Below are 20,368 nucleotides of genomic sequence, written 5' to 3'. Positions count from 1 at the left end.
GTTGAACTCTACAAGGGCATTAATTGTTTGAAAATAAGGAGGATCAAATGGGATTTAAATCTTCTCAATTATTGAGTACTATGATAGATCATCTTGGGTGAATCTAAGTCATTAGTTTTGAATTCAATTACTTGTATTTTTATATAGAAAAATAACTAGTGAAATTAAATCATAATCTTCAAAATTAAAATCAATTATTATTTTAATATCTTTTCAAATAAAAACTAAATTTAAAAAAAAAATTAATTACAATATCAAACACATACTAAATAAAATATATAAAATATATAGACTTATACGATCCCTTTGTATTTTGCATCTTCATGGAAAACACTCCCACATTTAATTCTTTCGTCCTTTTCTCCAACACTCCTTTTCATTTCATCCGTGGACAACTTAAAAGAATTATTAGTTCATTTACCAGATATTAAAAAAATCTAAAAAATTACACAATTATTAATTCTCTATATATTTTTTCAATATTTTAAAATTCATTCAGTTTTAAAAATTCATGACCCCATTGAAAATATTTCTAACTCTGGCAGTGAATCTTTCACCGTGTTTGAATATGTGTATGATAATATGTTACATGATATTTTTAAAAGTATTTTTAAAAATCATTGAAAAATAATAATAAAAAATATCAATTTAATATATTTTTATATGAAAAAAATAAAAAATAAAAATAAAAAACAAAAGCTATCAGTTTAAAACATACAACAAATCAGACCTGAAAGGTCTGACTTGGTTGCCTTGCAAACGAGAATAGGATCCCAGTATTAACCTTCACCGATTAATGAGAAAAAAAAATGATTTTCTGTTTCTATTAGAAATTGGTTTATGGGCTGGTTTTCTTCGGGACTGGGCTGTTTCTTGCAATTGGGACGACCTTTGTATTTGTTGTTCCTTGGGACACTACATGGAACTGGGAACTCTTCCTCTCGATTACTGATTCTATGCTCAGCAGTCAGCACTGTATGTGCTCGTTTGGGCCCATCAGAACTAGAAATATCCTATGTGCCAGGCTGAGCCCATTATAGATTGAATATTCTTTCAGGGAGACCAGGCCAGGCCGAGTCAGAAAAGCTGATGACTCGAGGTTCATGTCAAATCCCGCGGGCCAATTTTTTTAGAAATTTCAAATGCTTTCTCTTAATTAAATTGGAAATAATAATAGCTAAAAATATATTTTTTTCTAAAAATTCTCTTGCATGTTTTTTCGAGCCAGAGAAAACTCGAATTCAAATTGCTCTTAAGCTTTTATATGCTTGGCTTTTCCATTAAACATATCATATCAATCAACATTATTCTCAACCTCCCTCGCAATAAAATCAACCTCAGAACTAGAAAAAAATATTAAATTCTATTTCATAACTTTTATTTGAAGTAGAAGAAAGCTAATCTTTACCCTGTAAATTCTAAAATTATCCTCAAGCACAAACCAACAAATAAGTCAAAACATGCTTTTATCAAAAATACCTCTAAAACCACATCTAATGTGGTTTCTTTTAAATGGATATCATAAACCAAGAAGTTCATGTAATATTTCACATCGACGGATAAGGATTTGGTAGCTGGCTTTATTGGTAGTGTCGGTTACTAACATGTCAAATGCGTTTGGGGCCATGCGTGGTCATTAAAAACAATTCCGCGAGGGCGGTAAGACCCAGAGGAAACAATATCTGGCAAGTTGGGCTGGACTGTTACATTTGGTATCAAAGCCGACCTCACAAACTATCCGGTTATGTCGACAGGGTCGTCGAGCTCCTTAAAGGAGGTGGATTATAATATCCTACATCGACGGGTAAGGATTTGGTAATTGGCCTTTTTAGTAATGCTGATTACTAACTTGTCAATCGTGTTTTGGAGTCATGCGTAGTTACCAAAAACAAATCTGTGAGGGTAGTAAAGCCCAAAGCGGATAATATCTAGCAGGTTGGGCCGGACTATTACGTTTTGCATCTAAATCTTCTCCTTCGACATCATCTTCATCATCCTCATGGAATTGTGATAGTTGATTCTAGTCCACAAAGAAACAAGAAGTATCAAAACTTTTAGTTTTCACATCATATTTATTTTGATCAAAACTTTTAGTTTCGACATAATATTTATTTTGATAAAAAAATTGCTTCCTTTACTTGTGCCTCCAGAGTGAGTTCTCAAATTTAGCAGTGGATATGTTATCAATTTTATCACGATCATCCGAGCACCTCACCTCCACCAGCTAGCATGTTAATTTTGAAATATGTCTTCGCGTGTCTTTTACCATCAATTTCTAAACACCTATTTTTAATTCTACAATATATTTTTGCATGTTTTATATTATTGGTTCCTTGACATTTCTTACTCGAGAGAGAATATCTCCATCTCCTCCTACAAAAACACTTCATGTTCACTTGTCTCTTCCAGCCTAAGTTGTTTCAGCACACAATAAGCAAACTTACCACTTGGATTGTTGGACTCTAATACTACATAATACAGGTGAAAATACAAATCAAAGAACAAATTGCTAAAAATACATAATTAAAGTTGAATAGGGTTTTCACACATGACCTTAATTCATAATTTTTATCTTAAAATAATATGTTCTGTTGAAATACATGCAAGGTAAGCAACTTTATTTATATTAGTCCTAGGTTTCCTAAGAAGAGATAAAGAATCTAAATCAATAATTATTGAGTTATTTATGAGATTTCTAAACTAAAAAAAAAATTATCATTTTTAATATTAGAATTTTTAACTAAATAGAAAAAAAAATAAAAACATCATAAATAATAGTATTTTTCTAAACTAAATAGAGATAATAATTAAAAAAAAAGTTCTAAAAATCTTTTGGCATCATCAGTGCATGCACAAAAAAGGCAAACGATCGGTTATCCCTTCACATATTATGCCATTTTAAGGTTTTTGCTTCAACAAAACATGTCATCTCTAGCACATCAAAACCAAAATATTTTTCATTTTCTTGCCCATATCCCAACTATTGATTCTACATATCCATAACCCGAACTTGATTAATATGATGTTTTAGGGTTTGTTTTAGAAGTGTGGAAGGTGTTATTTTTTAAAATATTTTTATTTAAAAGTATATTAAAATAATATTTTTTATTTTTTATAATTTACTTTTAACATTACATTCAAATATTAAAAAAATCTAATTAAGAGCTAAAAAAAAGACTTAAAAACATTTCAAAAGCACTGTTAACTATAATATGATAATTTAAATTGATTTTGCTAAGTCTAAATTATTTGAGAAATTAAATTGTAATCTAGTTAACTCATAAAATTAAAATCAATATCATTTTAATTAATAAAATAATTATTTTGATAAAATAAAACTAATTATATTTATAAGCTGATACATTCGAACTTGAATTTTATGATAGCTAAGAGTCTATTCAAAAGTATGATTATAATTATTTTTTAAAATGTTTTTCATTTAAAAATATAAAAAAATAATTTTATTTTTATTTTTAAAAAATTATTTTTAATATCAATGTATAAAAATAATTTAAAAATGTTAATTTAAAATTAATATAAATTTTTTTAAAAAACAATTTATTTTAAAATATTTTGGAACACAAAAACATAGCTGATTTAATAATAATTGATGAATTAACCGCTAGCATTTCCCCTTCAGAGTCCACGTCATCTTCCACCAACCTGTCTTTTAAACCCACAGCTCTCCCATCCTCTCATATCTATATTCCAAGTTTCCAACTTCTTTCCTCTAGTTTTGTCGCAGCCCCTATAATGCGCCATGGTCACACTCACACCACCTCCTATTCACTGTCCCACTCCATCACCACCCCCCTTGAACTTTAACAGCGACGCTTCCTTCACCACCGGCCAGAACATGCTTGTCTCTGTGCTTTTCGCACTTTTTCTGCCATGTGTAGGTATGAGCGTAGTGTTTTTTATCTATATTTGTCTCCTATGGTATGCTGCTAATAATCAACCAGAGAACATTCCTTTACCGGTAAAAGCTGTGACAGAGAAGGGTTTGTCATCATCGGAGCTCGAGAAGCTGCCTAAGGTCACCGGGAAAGAGCTTGTTTTGGGGACAGAGTGTGCTGTTTGTCTAGATGACATTGAAAGTGAACAGCTGGCTAGGATAGTTCCTGGCTGCAATCATGGGTTTCATCTGGAATGTGCTGATACTTGGCTTTCCAAGCACCCTGTTTGTCCTGTTTGTCGGGCAAAGCTTGATGCTCAGTTCTCCAGTGCTTCTGCTTCTCCAGAGAACAATCCTTGTTGAAATTTTAAAGATTAATTAAAAGTTGATTATGTCTTGAGTTTCTTATTTAGGATTGCAAACGATGCAGTGTATTATTATGTCTCGAGTTTCTTGACGCAGTGTGTGCATGGGTTGTTAATTAGAGCTGGTTCATGGCATGGTCCATCAGAATTCTCCTTGGCAATTTCTGTCAGAGCAAATGCTGGAAACAATTTCATCATGGAAATATCTCACAAGTTTGCTTTGGACCATTAATTAGCTTAGTTAATGGACATATAGGTGGCATGAATTTAAGTTTTGACATGAAGAGAAAGGGACGCAACCAACAAATTCTAGTTTACTTTGTTCTTGTGTCAATAGATGACGAGTTCTTATAGGATTTGTTGTCAAGAAGTGATACAAACCAGTACAAAGTTCAGTTTATCCCTCTGTCTCATTCAGAGCCATGGCATGGTTTAGAATCCTTGTACAGTTTTCGAAGTTATCATCTGGACACAAATGTCAGTGACTTGTACCATGGATGGAGGTTACTGTTGGCAGACAGACGGTGCCTTGGTTTTCGGAATGCTTGCTCTTGAAACTTACCAGTTTTAGATGCCCACAGGTTTCGAGTAGTGTCTGTTCATGCCTGGGAATCTGCAATGATCACCATTCTTTAGTTGTGGATACCCATAAAGGCAATCATGATTGCTTGTTTTTTCGGTACAGTTAATTTTCTTTAAAAAGTTGATTTTATTTTATTTTAATACTTATATTAAAAATAAAATTTTAAAAATAAAAAAAATATTATTTCAGTACCATTCTAATTCTTTTTTAAAAAAAAATAGCTGAGACGTATACGATACAACATCTCGAAACAAGCTTTATGCCTTTGATTTTACCAATATCTGGCGAAGTGGCAAAGGCCCATGAGAGACAATCGATCGATCACACACCACTAGTACTCTAATACTATAACGAATTCCATGTGAAAAGGCCTTCAACAGATGTCAAAAGTATTTTGTCCTCCATTAAATAGATTCCTAATTTCGTGTGGCTACACTCCGATGGAGAATCATATCAGCTTTCAAGTTAGTCAAAGTAATAAAGTTGGATCTGGTTTGATTATTAGTGGCTCTTGATTTCTAAGTTTGGGATTTAGCCTCATACAAACAGTTCATTCTTAATCGAGAACTTGATGTAAAGGAAGGACTCCTGCTACCAAACCTTCCTATAAAAGGCAGTGTGCACATGGAAAAAGATCTAGCCAGCTGTGTCAATTGATTCTGGTTCACTTCCAGGCGGTTTATATATCAAAACTATATCCCGCATGTTTGGAATTTTCTTCAAAAAAATGTTGAATTTAAATGTTTTAATGAAATTTTATGTTTAAAAATAGTGTAAAGATAAATTAAAGGTTAACCCATCTAATTTAATACACTGGATAAAAAAATTAATGTTGAGATTATTTTCCTCAAGATATTTATTTACCCATCTTTTATTTTTTTCAAAATTTTTGAAGGAGTAAGATAAAAGTGACGGAAGTAGTATAAAAAATAAAATATATCGAATTATATTTTTTTCAGACATGTTAACTTATTTTAATTCAAATTAAATATTATAATTGATTTAGTTATAATAAAAAACTGGTTAAAAACAACACTAAAAACAATTTCCGAAACACTTTGCTGAAATTCACGTAACCTTCACTTGATTCCACGATTTGCAATTTCCAAATTCGGACAACAAATAAACAGATTGTGGATAACACAAAGTAGAGCCAGGCATAAGTCTGGTGATTTAAGATGTGACCTGCTATTCGTAAAATTATATTATTTTTTAAAATATTTTATGAACCGTGTGATTTACCTTATTTTTTATACTGTTGCGATTTTTTCTTTAAAAAAAAAAACACTCAAACAAATGCCAGCATTCACATGATGCTAGACAAGAGATCCCGACAGATATTAATAGGGCAGGTGAGCTAAAAAAAACAGAGCTGTCTTAAATTTCGACTTCCAAAAAACAACAGGGCAGGTGTGTTTCGAATTCCTAATTAATGCAGTCGATTCATTTATTATGCTCTATGTAATTATTAATTAAAAGCATGAAGCTCAACTTCTTGATGGTTGTCCGAGACTCAAGTAAATGACACGGGGTCTGCAAGAAATGTCATCTTATTTGACGTTCTTACAGAATTTATTCACCGGAAAGAAAAATTAATAACTACATTTACGAGATTCAATAATAAATTTAAATCACCCTATTTATTATAAAAAAAAAATTAAAGGCTCAGGAGAAACATAAATAATCTCAAAGAGAGAGGGGAAACTCTAAATAAAAATAATAATACTTTGGGGTGTTGAGGAATGCATTTGAAACTGCTCTTATATATATTTTTTTAAAGTATATAATTGACATGAAAAAACATTAAATTATCATTTTTTTAAAGGTTTTGATGGGTTATATCAAAAATTAAAACAATATTTTTTTAATTTAATATATTTTAAAGTTAAAAAATATTTTAAAAAACACTGTACATTACCATTTTAAACACATACAAGTGTAAGAAGAAATAATCGAGCCCAGATATAAAATGTTGAGCATTTAGCAGCCCAAGTCCATCAATGCTTACACTAAGTTTTGACCACTCTGTGGGTTTCCAAATTCCGAAGGGTTCGCGGACAGTGGCATGGGAAAAATTTAGATTGTACAAAATTCCAATTCGAAACTTATGGTTTCACCTTAACCGAATATCGAAATCTAAGCTTCCAAAAGGTTGTGATTAGACAAGTTGTTCATATACAGCTAAAGACAACTAATAAGGGCACCGCTGAAAGTTTTTTGTCGAATACTTTCCCATATTGAAAATTTCTATTGTTTAATTTTGGAACCGTGACTTGATTCAGGATAAATTTCTTTTAAATATAAAAGATTTTGAGCTGATTAAATCAAGTTAATACTATTAAAACTTTAATGATCTGATTAATCAAATTAAATTAACATAAAAAAAATATTTTAATAAAAAAATAATTTAAATTAACTCAATAACTCGAGTTAACTTGTAACCTATTAATTAAACATGTGCTCAATAACCCATGTACCTTTTCAAGTCAATTCTCAAATACATTTGACAATTATAGACTGACCCGTAGGAAGGAGGAGGATGAACATGGTTTACCCATAGCATTTAAGAAATCTATTGGGCCACACTTAAACCAAGCTCAATTCTTTTTTTGTAACCATATCGAATAAAGGCTTTGGGCTGCTGTCAGCCTACATAAAAAAAGCTACGAACCTCTTTATTTTTATTTTCCTTTCTTTAATTTTAATTTTTAGGTCCCTTTGATGGCTGAAAAATAATTTTTTTTAAAAAAATAAATTTCAGAAAAGTAAATTATTTTCTAATATTTCGTAATGTAATAAAAAATAAATTGAAAAACACTTTTCAGTGTTTGGTTATATCATGAAAAATGAGCTGGAAAATAACTTATTAATATTTTATTTTTCTCAAGTTTATTAAAATAATGAGAAACAAATCTTACAAATTAAAAAATTGAATGAGAAAGAAATTGAAAAAAAATATAATTTCATAAATTATCTCCAATAAAATAAATAATAATCAAAATAATAGAGATTAAATCTAAAAAATAAAAAAAATAAAGATGAAGAAATTAAAATAATAATAATTAACATTTCACAAATTATTTCAAATAAAATAAGTAACAATTAAAAGAATGATGACCGAATTTGATACATAAAAAAATTTAATAAAAAAGATAAGAAAAAACTAAATAATAATTATAAAAATGAGGATCAAAGTTAATATAAAAATTAAATTTTAAGAGATGAAATTGAAAAATAAATATTCAAAATAAAATATATATAGCAATCAAAAGTTTGAGGACCAAATTTGATATAATCAGCAAATAATATGACATTTCTAAATTTTTCACAATTTCCGGAAAGTGTTTTCCACCCAAATTTTTCAGGAAAACACTTTTCTAGAAACCAAGTCAAATTTTCCTTTGATTGGAAAATGTTTTCCGTTAACCAACTTTTATAATTGCAAAAAAATACAGAAAAGTTTAGAAAATAATTTTCTAAAAAATGAATTTCGAGAAACAAACATAGCCTTAACTTGTTTTTAATCTTTGGTGGAAGATTTCAATTGTTTCAGGAATAATTACCAATATTTATATTTATATTTATAAAAATAAAAATAAAAAATATATAATCCATCAAAATTAATAAAAATATTTCTACATAGATTTAAATATAATTTTTTATTTCTGTCTTATAGCTCTTTCCATGAATTTTTATATAATTCTTAGTTATATAATACAGTTCAACATGTTTTTTTAAAATGGTTTCTTTTAATGTTTTTAATTTAAAAAAAATATCAAATTAATATTTTTTAAAATATATTTTTAATAATTTTAACATATTTAAAATATTTTTATAATAAAAATTATTTTTACGCTTATCTCATATTACCAACTAAGTATTTGTAGGCACCATTTGTTTATAAGATACAAAATTATTTTTTAAAAAATATAATTTTTTTTTAAATATTTTTAATATATTAATATAAAAAATAAATTTAAAAAATAAAAAAATTATTTTAATATATTTCAAAATAAAAAATATTTTTGAAAATAACCATTATTAAAATAAAAAAGCCGAACAAAAAGATTTTTTTTAATGAAGAACAATAGGGTAATTGTGCGATGTTATACAGTGCCACGTGGTAGAAATCGAAGATTAACACGCATGTTTACATATCGCTGTCCTGCGAGGTCACGAACTCCATCAAAGACCTTCAACTTCGGCTTTTTAGAAACTGGAACATGCATCCTCTGGACACGTGTGTTCCTGTCCTAGATCTGTGGGCTCCAGTGGTGGGACCCATATATAGATTCGAATAATTGAGGTGATAAAGTAAAGCCAACCACTTTCATACGGCAGTACGTGAAACATGTCTTTTGCTTACTTCAAATACCTCGTCTCGAGTTACAAGGAACCAGACTTTATCATCAAGGTTGTTAAAAATATTTTTTTAATATGACACGGAACATATAATATAAACTCAACTTGTAAATTCGAATCGTAAAATCATAAAATTAAAAATAAAATTTTTTAATTAAAAATCATAAAATCACAAGTAAAATATTTTAACTAAAATCATAAAATCGCAAGTAAAATATTTTAAACAATACAAATATCCAAACATCTTAAAATACATAATTCAAATAAAAGTAAAATCAACAATACAAATATCAAAACATCTTAAAATACATAATTCAAATAAAAATTCATATATGTCCATAGTGTTTTAATAACTAAAAGTTAACACACTTAAAACAAACAGTCTGTAGGTGTGTCATGTAAACTAAACACACCCTCATTGCCTTTGTCTCCCTCATTATTCCTAAAACAGTCATCAAAATCATTACCATCTAAAGGATTATTACTGCTACTACTAGTACCAGCACCGATATTAGGAACATTTGTGCTACTACTAGTACCAGGACCAACACCAATATTGTCAACAATATTTAACTCCAAGCTCCTTGAATTATCTGGATTGACATCATTCTGAATCTCTAAATCATCTTCAGTTCCATGACACTCCATCCCAACATCATTAAGATTTTCTTCATCATCACTTTCTATCTTCTTTACCGTTTTTCCTTCGTGTTGCACTATCAATGACACCAAGCAAATCAAAGTTGGATGAACCATCATGTTTCTCTCCCTCGGTTATCCAATCATCATCAGATGAGAGATGATCAAAAACTTCACCAAAATCATTAGCTTGCTTTTTGACTTGGTTATCATTTAATTTCAGATTGCACATTACAAATACCAAGTCATTCATTTTTTTCTGGTGCAAACGATTTCTTCGTTTTGTATGAACCTATGTAAGCAATTCAAATTAATACCATATAAGATTCTTATAAAATATAAAAACATTAAAAGGAAAGAGGAAAAAACTTACCATCTCAAATGCACTCCAGTTTCGCTCGCATCCAGATGAACTACAAGTCAAGCTTAGAACTCGAATTGCAAATTTTTGTAGCTCTGGACATTCATCCCCATAAGAATCCCACCATTTGGCTGGAGTTTTTTTATCCCTTGTTATCTTGGCAGCCTCAATACCGAACAACCCACTTGCATCCTTGAATGAATCAAGTTGCAAGTCAATTTTACACCTTTCATTTGCGTCGGGCACCATTTTTTCTAAGCATTGATATAATCCAATTTTTAATGTTGGCATTAACTTTAAAATTAGAATTATAATGATAATGAGGATTCAAATAATATGCTGCTGCATGTAAAGGTCTGTGAAGTTGAAGTTCCCATCTTACATCAATGATATTCCATATAGGCATACAACTACAAAATAAAAATAAGAATATTATCATCAACATTACATGACCTAGCTGGTAAACATTATAATCAACTGATAGTAGTAAATAAATAATTAGCAAGATATATAATCAATATCTTTTTTTCACAAAACCAAAATTTACTTGTATCTTCTCTTTTGCTTGATCCATTGCTTCATATATAAAACCTATAGCTGGTTTCTCATCTGAATCAACTAATCGAAGAACTTTTATCAGAGGATATGCTGTCTTAATACATGTAGTAACATCATGCCAAAACTTGCTATCCAAAACACAACTTTGAATTCGCTTCCCTTCTTCTGTTTTTGAAAACCTACATGACCTCCAAATACCTCGTCTCGAGTTACAAGGGAACCAGACTTTCTCACGTTTAAATCCCGAAGAACTCTCTGCTCGAGCTCCGTCGGCCGGAGCTCTCTGCCCTTTTGGAGTGAGGGAGAGTCGCATAATCCGGCTCTTAAAGATGCCCGAGGGAGTGGGCTCCGAGGAATATTGTTTACCCAATTCTTTTTGTTAAAATAGTGCTGTGATTTCATGCTGAATGAATTTTTCTTTTTGTAAATAAATTTATTCCAAGGCAATCATTTAATACAGAACCAAATTGTATTTGGACACTTGTGGATTAGACCAAAAAGTTTTTTGCCCAATATATAAGACCATCTACATGCTTCGTTGGTGCACTTTGCTTGTGTTAATTATATTTATTTAATGTAGTGAAATGCACTTATATAATTAATATAATACATTCAAATACTTGGACCAGCTTTCTGTTTTTTTTTAATTATGGATATTAAATTACGTTTGGAGATTTTGATTTGTCAATGATATATATGTTGGGAAAACAAGGGAGTTACCTAGTGCAATAATTGACGACGAGAAAGTTAATTACCGCTATGGATAGGTGTTATTTGATTTCTTTTCCGAGGTATATCCGTATGTATGCATCGACGGTCCTAGCAGCAACGCCAATAAATCACAGAATGTCAATTAGGGCTGTTAATAGATAACTTATATTTATTTTCTTACATCAATTTCTTATATTTATTATCAATTATTAATGGAAACATCGATAGGCAGTAAATCCCTGATAAAATTTTGTTCAACAACGTGTTTTTATTAAAAAAAATCCTTCGGCGATAAAATAATGTTTTTTTAATTTTCTAGTGTTGTTAGTTGAATGGCGTCCATAGTGGAAATTGAACATATCATCCCAGCTGCCGTAGCCGAACGTAACCCTGGCTGGCTATACTTTTCTCTCGAAACAATCCAAAGAGATTGATGAAAAAAGGGTATTGCTCTGATAAAGTAAGTGATGTTTCTCCAATTGGCAAGTACCTTCCCGTGTTATCATTTTCTCTGACAAAACAGAAAAAACAAAGGTATTTCCTTTTCTAGTGCATAGGTTATCAAAATAATATTATACAGTATTTATAAAGTCATCTATTTAACATCTAGGAGTAGCATTGTGATGGATAAAAATAAAATATACACAAAATTCCTTAAAAATATATATAAAAAATTCTTTAAAAAAAATCCATAAAAATATTAAAAGAACATGGGCTTAGCATGAGCCCAACTCTCAAATAACATGGGCTTGGGTAAGAAGCCTGAGCCCATATACTAGGAACATGGACTCCGACAAATAGCCTAAGACATGCTTCCTGCGTGAGCGCATGGACGAATGCATTCGGTGGTCATCCAGTGCATGCGCACTCTATGCATGGGTATCAGCACCACCACCAAGGGTATTAGGTATACACTTTAGTGCCGTTGTGGGCTTGGACTGTCACATCAGAGTCCAGCGTGTTTGAGTTCAAGTACCGCGCTCGGACTCACTTTCATCTCTAATGGGTTTGGACGCCTTACCGAGCCAAACACTTGCCAGAGAATTTATCCCGAACCCCACGTTGTTTCTCAATGTTTTATACTGATTCCATACATGTTACTTTAAGTATAATTCAATTCAAAATATCACAAATATGAAATTATACTTCATGTTCTCATTTTCATAAAAAAATAAGATTCATGAACTATATATACATCATGAATCTTTTAAGTCAAATGTTCACAATCTCTTTATTCTTTACTGCATATATATTTCCAGAGTATCTTTCTTTAGAATATTATTGTATTTTCTCTCTATAAACTTACTGATTTACCATATGAGACTTTTCATGTCCATCAATAAAGACCTTTTACAAATATATACCAGCTATCAATTGCCTAACTTAATAGGCACCACATATTATTATCACAATTACCAGTCACATAGCTTGACATATATCACCTGCTACTAGCTACCAATCATCTAGCCTTTTCATATCAAGTTATTAGATACCTTAACTATAAAAATAGATCATATTTGTTAAACTAGTTTAACCAATAATCTAAAACATAAGTTTTATTTCTAAATATTTTGGATTTTGAGACTCATCATATTTTTTTAAAAAAAAATTATAGAGAAAATATTAAAAAATTTAATTTAAACATGAAAGTGAAAGTGAAACATTGATCAATAAATTGGGGAAAAAATATTTTTTATCCATTAATGTAAGTATGGCTGTATGTCTTCCATGCAAATAGTAAGAGATTGACATGGGGCGTCCATCGAGAAAAAATATATGACTAGATTGCAGATAGAATCTCATAAAATCAGTTCATAAAAGCAAACAAATATATTCTACCTGAAACAATTATAATTTTTTATTTGAATATTTGTTTAGCATCGGTGCATTGACTTTCTATGTAAAACTAATTTGATGTTCTACAATCATAAATTTCGTCCAGTTTTTTGTTTATTTTATATTTTCCAGCTTCTATTTTACTATCTTTAGTTTCACCTTAAGACAATTAATTAAAACAAATTATACATATTAATTCTATTTTCCTTAATCAACCAAAATTCACTCGGAGCATAGAGCATACTTCATATTCGGCATCTTATTTTCATGGTCAGTCAGCTTGTTTAATTAAATTTTTGAAGAGCTAATAAATACTTTTAGTTCAATAGTGTTTTAGTAATAAGTTCCGAAAATTAGACAGGAAAAACCTTAAATTTAATTAAAAGAAAAAAGAACCCTCCTCGTTAACGCCGTTCGATGAAAAGTGTGTTTGGTTTAGCTTTTATGGTTGAGGTTGTGGTAGGGTACAACCTATTTATGCACAAAACTCAACCACAAAAGCTAATTTTTCTTGTTTTTTATGGTTTTTTTAGTGAATCCCACATCCAACTTCAATCTCCACCTCAAATACAAACACACACGATATTCTTCTCAGAGTTGTGTGCCCCGTACGTAGAGCCCCTCGTATATTATCGGAAATTCCCTTTTAAAAAATGGAAAAATCAGAGCGAGGGACAGGTGTGCCTATGTTTGCTCGCCTCCCGTAACATCACTATTCAAAGTCTTTTAAGACAACACGGACCCTGCTTAAGCACATGGCAAAACTACAGTACATTTGTTCACACCGATTTGTTGCTTTAATTAGTAACCCTACACGTGGCAAATCATCTAAAGTGATCTCTCCATTTGGTGTGATATCTAGGTAGGGTTTGTGGTCGTGGTTCCCTACTGAAGAGAGGTGAATGCTACGTGTGGGTGTGGTGATGTCCTATTGGGGGTGCAATATTGTAATGATGTGGAAATGAAGAATATGGTTCTTAGGAATATAAGCACAAGAGGAGAATAGTAGAGGTTGGTATTTTTATCTCGAGAGAGGGAGACGGGGACCGTGTGCTTGTAAAGAGGAGAGAGGTCATGAAGCCGATGAACTTGGAGGAGAATACAGGGAAACTTCAAGCTAGTGAAGATGAAGTAAACGGTGATCACTCCCAGAAAATCTCAAGCTCTAGATTTTCATCACTTTTGGCCACCAAAGATCGTGATTATCTTCTTTCTCAAGATGGGAGTCAGGTTCACTAATTCTCTGATCTCTCGCCATCTCTTTCTGTACATCTGTGGTTCAAATTCTTGAAGATTTATGTAACGTATTAACTTGGGATGCATACTTCACACCTTCAAGTCTCATGGTTTTCCAAGCAAGTATTTCTGTCAACTTTTTTTTATTTCTTTTCATGGTTCAGAAAAAAAATTGTTTATTTCTTTTTATTTTTTAAGGTTATAAATAATTTTGAATATTTTTCTTTTGTTATATATATATCACTGATGATCGTAGGTCAAACTTTTGAATACTATACTTAAGTGCATGAATATAATAGCTATACCTAGGGTTACAAATATCAATTAATTACCTTGCAAAATGGTGATGCCATCTGAGTTTTTTTTCTTTACTATACTTTTCTGATCTCCTTGAATCTTTTGTTCTTAATCTCACGTTTATTCATTTTTTTTCCTTCTCATTAATTTATATGTCATGGCTGGTTTGGTTACTTATTTGTCGCTAATTCAAGTTGTTTTTAAAAAAATATATTGAAATAATATTTTTTCAATTTTGTTATCTTTAACATTAGCATACTATTAAAAATATCTCAAAAATATTAATTTGATATGTATTTATACAAAAAATAGTTTAAAAAATATTTTAAAAAAATAGATTAAATAAATAAAAAAAACACCATAAGTTGGTGACCGCACACATGTATGTAGTATATATGTCGCAATAGGTATGAGCAGTGGTGAAGGCGGGGGCTGGCAGGGACCCGGCCCCTGCTAGGAAAATTTTCTCCAGCCCGTCTCTTGAAACAAAATCTCAGAAAGAAAACCCCCCTGTAACGTTATTTAATTTTACCCTCCTTGATTTTTATTTTTGCTCCGCCCCCGGGTATGAGGAATCAAAACATCACTTTATTTTTCACTGTTAATGGATAGTGAGGCTCAGGTATACAAATTATTAGCACTATATTATTTTTATGCATTATGATTTTTTTTCCCGATGAAATCGAGAATAAAGATATAATAAAGAGAGAAAACCGAATCAGTGTGGGCAGAGCTTTAGCTACGTAAATTGTAGCCTAGACATCAGTCTAATGATAAGAAAGAAATACAAGGAAACATAAGGCCCTACTATTAAAGCAATTAATACAAAATCACACGAAATTAGAACTTAAACAAACCAAGTCGAAATGCATTCGTGATTCCTGTATACATCACGACGGGTATACAAAAAAAAAAATTTGAAATTCCTAATCCATCCTACAACAATGTAAAACAAAAGTCATAGGATAAAAACTATCTAGGTAAAAGATAAAAACTTACATGTTGGTCTTCTGATATTCTATTTTCTCATTCAAATAGGTTATTAATTTGATGTGTGAAGCATTAACATTTATAATTAGGAGCAATTGAATATTGAGTTTGTCCTGTAAATAAGAAAATGTAGAGCTGCCATTTATATCATGCTTTTGATTCTATCTTTAAAATTTATTATCTTTATTCTCACTCTTTTCTTGAATATTCCAATCATAGTTATCTTGGTAACTTGTCAAGTTGGAGCAAAACCGATAACGGGTGGGGTATTGAAATAATTAAATTTCGGCGACTTAGATTAATTTATGATTTAGTTAATCGATATCTCCACTATATTCGAGTAAGACCCAGCTGCATTAACTTTAATGAATATTTTTCATTTTCATAACAACATTGATTTATTTTTTCTATTTTAATTTTTGTTTAAACCATATTATTTTATTTTAAAAAATAAGTGAAACAATAATATTTTAAAATTGATCTGTATGGACTTAGCCGATTAACAAAATTCGAACTTCAAACAGTGAAGTGAAATCGGGTCAATTATTAATTATAAATATAATTCCAATTGCTAGATTATCGATGGCTTCTTGGCTAAGGAGGAGATGATTAGAATTACATTAAACATTGAACCTTAAAAGCCATTGGATTGATTAACCATATAAGTAATATCCTAAATGTAATTAAAATTATCGATTCCTTATTATTAGCATCTTGTCGGCAATCCAACAGCGCCTTAACGACGTTGCAGCAGATAATATTCTTCTTGTTGTTGCCGTCGCTTCTGTGGGATGGGGGAAGTGGGTGTCCTTTTCTGGGGCAGGGCATTGTTGTTCACAAGCCAAATATGCTGTCTTAATCGACAGGGGCTTCCACACAAACACAATGGTTGACCGTTAACAACCAAAGCTGATTGGACACGTGTCATAACTTAATGATCACTTCTTCCTTACATCAAATTATAGGCACAGCACGTGTCCCTTTTCTCAACTACTGTACACACAAAATTTGGGAACACATGGTTTTCATTTCTTTTTATGGCTTCTAGCTTGGCTGGGCTGAACTTTTTGGAGAATGGATTCTTTGTTATCATTGCCTATTGGATAAGTTATCTTGTTGGTGCTATTTGTTTCTTGCTTCATTCTTATCCAATTCTTGTTTTTGACACATTTTATTTTCTTTCCCATAATTATAGGTGAATAATCTCCAATTATTTTCATGTTTTTGATAATTCTCTTGGACTAAATAAAATGGGATTTATTTCATCGTTTTCTTCGTCGAATTGTAGATATGTTACATTAAATTGCTATGCAAGTGTTTTTTGACGGCCATTGTCCCATGTATCCGGCTACTTTTAGGTGAAAGTTTCTGATCTTGAAGGCAAAGTTCTGGGCCTCTACTTCTCTGCAAACTGGTACGTCCCATGTCGAAGCTTCACTACCCAAGTCTTAGTTGGTGCATATGAGCATTTGAAGAGCAAAGGGTCTAATTTTGAAATTGTCTTTATTTCATCCGACGAGGACTTGGATGCCTTCAACAATTATCGTGCCAACATGCCATGGCTTTCCATTCCATTTTCGGATTTGGAGACCAAAAGAGCCTTAAATAGTAAATTTGAAATCGAAGCAATTCCTTTTCTAGTCATCTTGCAACCTGAGGATAACAAATATGAGGCAACAATACATGATGGCGTCGAGCTTCTTAACCGTTTTGGGGTCCAAGCTTTCCCATTTACCAAAGAGAGGTTGGAGGAATTGGAAATGGAAGAGAAGGAGAAGCGTGAGAGCCAGACCCTAATTAATTTACTGACGAACCACGATAGAGACTATCTTTTGGGTCACCCCGCAGCTAAACAGGTAAGTCCCTACCTTGCCTCGATACCTGAAATTGAAATTGATCTTTCGCTTTTAATTTGCTGGCAAAACTTGTAAGAATCCTGGACGTGTTGCTATATAAATTTACCAAAGAGTTTTTTCAATGTGTCCAAAATATTGCCATCAGTCTCATTCTAAGGTGATTTGATTGGACCACGCAATTTTAGAAATTATTGGCCAGCTGCCAAATTTTTGGCAGGCCATCAAATTGCGGCGGGTCCAAGGAGTCAGCACTTAGCTATGACACGGCTGGCCCTGATACATACAGGAACATGTCTTAAAAACCTCATCTAATTCAAAGAAAGCATAGGTGACGTACATCATGACACGTACTGTTTTTTGCACTAGATTCCACAGCTGATAAACTTACTTATTATAATATAATAATTAGGTTTACTTTTCAAACTATTTTTTATTTATAAATATATTAAATTAATATATTTTTTATTTTTTAAAAATTATTTTTAATATTAATATATTAAAATAATCTAAAAATACAAAAAAATATTAATTTAAAAAAAATTAAATTTTTTAAAAAACACTTTTATAATATAAAAATAAATAAGACTTTAATCACTAGACCGGTGTTATTAAATTCATTATGGCCGTTAGGTTAATCCAATCCAGTAAATTTACTAATTTAAAATTTGATTCCCGTTATGTTTTATACTAACGAAATGAGAGTTTAGTTCGTCATATTCACTTTACTTAACAAATCAAAACTTCAACAATTTATTTTTTATTTTTATTTTCAAAACCATAATTATTTTTTAAAAAATATTAAAATTAATTTAATTTAAATTTACTTTTATCAACTTATATTTATCTATCCAATCTATAACACGAGTTTTAGGCCAATAACTCTTTGGACATCATCCCCAATTTTTTTCTTCTACAATGTGGATACAGTATGATGATGGGGTGACTTCATCAGTTAAAAGGAATGCCTTTCGGCATTGGGCTGGATGCTGGGAGGTAGTTTACAGTCATTCCATCCAAATTAAATTCTAACTAATACCAATTAAAAAATTTGTTAAATAAACTTTAATCTTTTATGCAATTCATAGATTAGATGAATAAATAAAAGTCCAGTAGTCATTGGTTTAGTAAATTAATTAGTGAGGTAGAACACCAAGTCTTTTCTCATAATTTTTCTGCTCCATCCCACTCTAACATGTCATAAGATTATAAGGCCCGTTTCTCTAGTTGTGGGTGGGTCTCCTTGCCCTACAATTTTGTGGATGCCATGTATTATTTGGAGTTTCTTTTGGCACTGACCTGTTCGAACTTGTATTGAATATGTTTGTACAACAAACTGTGAATATTTGGATCCACTTAAACAATGTTACAGTATTATTTTAATATTGATCCAAAATCTTGACGGACTAGTCTCATGGGAGAAACATCTGTGCGTGAAAATCTCTGTGCCTAACATGTTTGTCACTCGCAGGTGCCTGTTGCCTCGTTGGTAGGCAAAACACTCGGACTATATTTTTCAGCTCAATGGTGTCTTCCAGGAGTGAAGTTCACTCCCAAGCTAATATCCATCTACCAAAAGATTAAGCAAATGGTGGTACATAAAGGCAATGAAGATGACTTTGAGATTGTGTTTGTGTCAAGTGATCGCGATCAAGCCGCGTTCGACTCCTACTTCAATAGCATGCCATGGCTAACATTGCCTTTCGGAGATCCTGCCAACAAAATCCTTGCTAAGCACTTTGATGTGAAAGGTATTCCTTGCTTGGTAATTTTGGGCCCAGATGGTAAAACTGTTACTAAACATGGTAGAAACCTAATCAACTTGTACAAAGAAAATGCGTACCCTTTCACTGAGGCCCAAGTGGATTTACTAGAGAAACAAATAGATGAGGAGGCTAAAAGCCTGCCAAAATCGAAGTACCATGCAGGGCATCGACATGAACTCGGTTTGGTTTCAGAAGGAACTGGAGGAGGACCGTTTATATGCTGTGATTGTGATGAACAAGGTTCAGGATGGGCTTACCTGTGCCTTGAATGCGGATATGAGGTGCACACCAAGTGTGTCAGAGCTGTGGACCGTGGCTCTATGGTTCACAGCTGATCAAATCAGTGTGCTGATATTTCTCAGAATTAAGCTCGCGTGTTCACTTGTGCATGCTGTCGAGTTGAATTCTTAGATTTCGTATGTCAGTCTCTTACAACTATGTATATATATAGATAGGTTCTCTCATACAGCCTTTTATATTTGTTACATGGGATTTAACGTGTGGATTTTATTTTTGCTGAAGCTATGAAATCTATTCCAATGTTGTTACCCCATCGTATTGATGTCAAGATATATATATATATATATATATATATATATATATATATCCCTTTCCTGTCTAGTGAAATTGAACGCTTGAAACTTCCTTTGCTTCTATAATAAAATAATTCGTAGAGCAACACCCGGATTAGCATGCTAGAAATGTATGATCTTTTCATTTTAATTATAACTTTCCTTTTCATTTTAATTATTAAAAAATATTTTCCTTAGATGTGTTCGGAAATATTTTTATATTGCTTATCATAATAATTAAATTTCTATAATACATCTTTAGATCGCATTAATGAGTGATATAATTCATCTTGTTACGAGTAAACTCTCTTCTTTAAGCTCACGGGCATGCTAATTTCCGCTCG

The 20,368-nt window shown here is 31.4% G+C and overlaps 2 protein-coding genes across 3 annotated transcripts; both read left to right on the top strand.

The window, feature by feature from the left end:
- Positions 1-3,725: 3,725 nt before the first annotated feature.
- On the top strand, positions 3,726-4,802 carry LOC133691890 (E3 ubiquitin-protein ligase ATL23). Of its 2 annotated transcripts, XM_062112509.1 has the most exons (2): positions 3,726-3,899; positions 3,996-4,802. In XM_062112509.1, exons 1-2 carry the CDS (start codon positions 3,761-3,763, stop codon positions 4,256-4,258), a joined length of 402 nt encoding a protein of 133 aa, XP_061968493.1. In that variant the 5' UTR covers positions 3,726-3,760; the 3' UTR covers positions 4,259-4,802. The 2 variants fall into 2 exon arrangements, with proteins under 2 accessions (XP_061968493.1, XP_061968492.1); XM_062112508.1 differs by having other exon boundaries at positions 3,726-4,802.
- A 9,410-nt stretch (positions 4,803-14,212) lies between these two features.
- Positions 14,213-20,005, top strand: LOC133691395 (probable nucleoredoxin 2). The gene is made up of 3 exons (XM_062111882.1): positions 14,213-14,540; positions 17,192-17,689; positions 19,158-20,005. The coding sequence occupies exons 1-3, from the start codon at positions 14,385-14,387 to the stop codon at positions 19,785-19,787; spliced, it is 1,284 nt and encodes a 427-aa protein (XP_061967866.1). The 5' UTR covers positions 14,213-14,384; the 3' UTR covers positions 19,788-20,005.
- The last annotated feature ends 363 nt before the right edge of the window (positions 20,006-20,368 follow it).

This window comes from Populus nigra, chromosome 4 (assembly GCF_951802175.1).
Source record: "Populus nigra chromosome 4, ddPopNigr1.1, whole genome shotgun sequence".
NCBI lineage: Eukaryota > Viridiplantae > Streptophyta > Magnoliopsida > Malpighiales > Salicaceae > Populus > Populus nigra.
The sequence above is the reverse complement of the archived record's forward strand: the minus strand, read 5'-3'. Positions and strand labels throughout refer to the sequence as shown.

Coding starts and splice junctions, on each gene's coding strand:
- LOC133691890 (XM_062112508.1), top strand. CDS start 3,761: ATGGTCACACTCACACCACCTCCTATTCACTGTCCCACTCCATCACCA.
- LOC133691395 (XM_062111882.1), top strand. CDS start 14,385: ATGAAGCCGATGAACTTGGAGGAGAATACAGGGAAACTTCAAGCTAGT. Junction 14,541..17,191: donor TTTCTCAAGATGGGAGTCAG/GTTCACTAATTC, acceptor GGCTACTTTTAG/GTGAAAGTTTCTGATCTTGA. Junction 17,690..19,157: donor GTCACCCCGCAGCTAAACAG/GTAAGTCCCTAC, acceptor TGTCACTCGCAG/GTGCCTGTTGCCTCGTTGGT.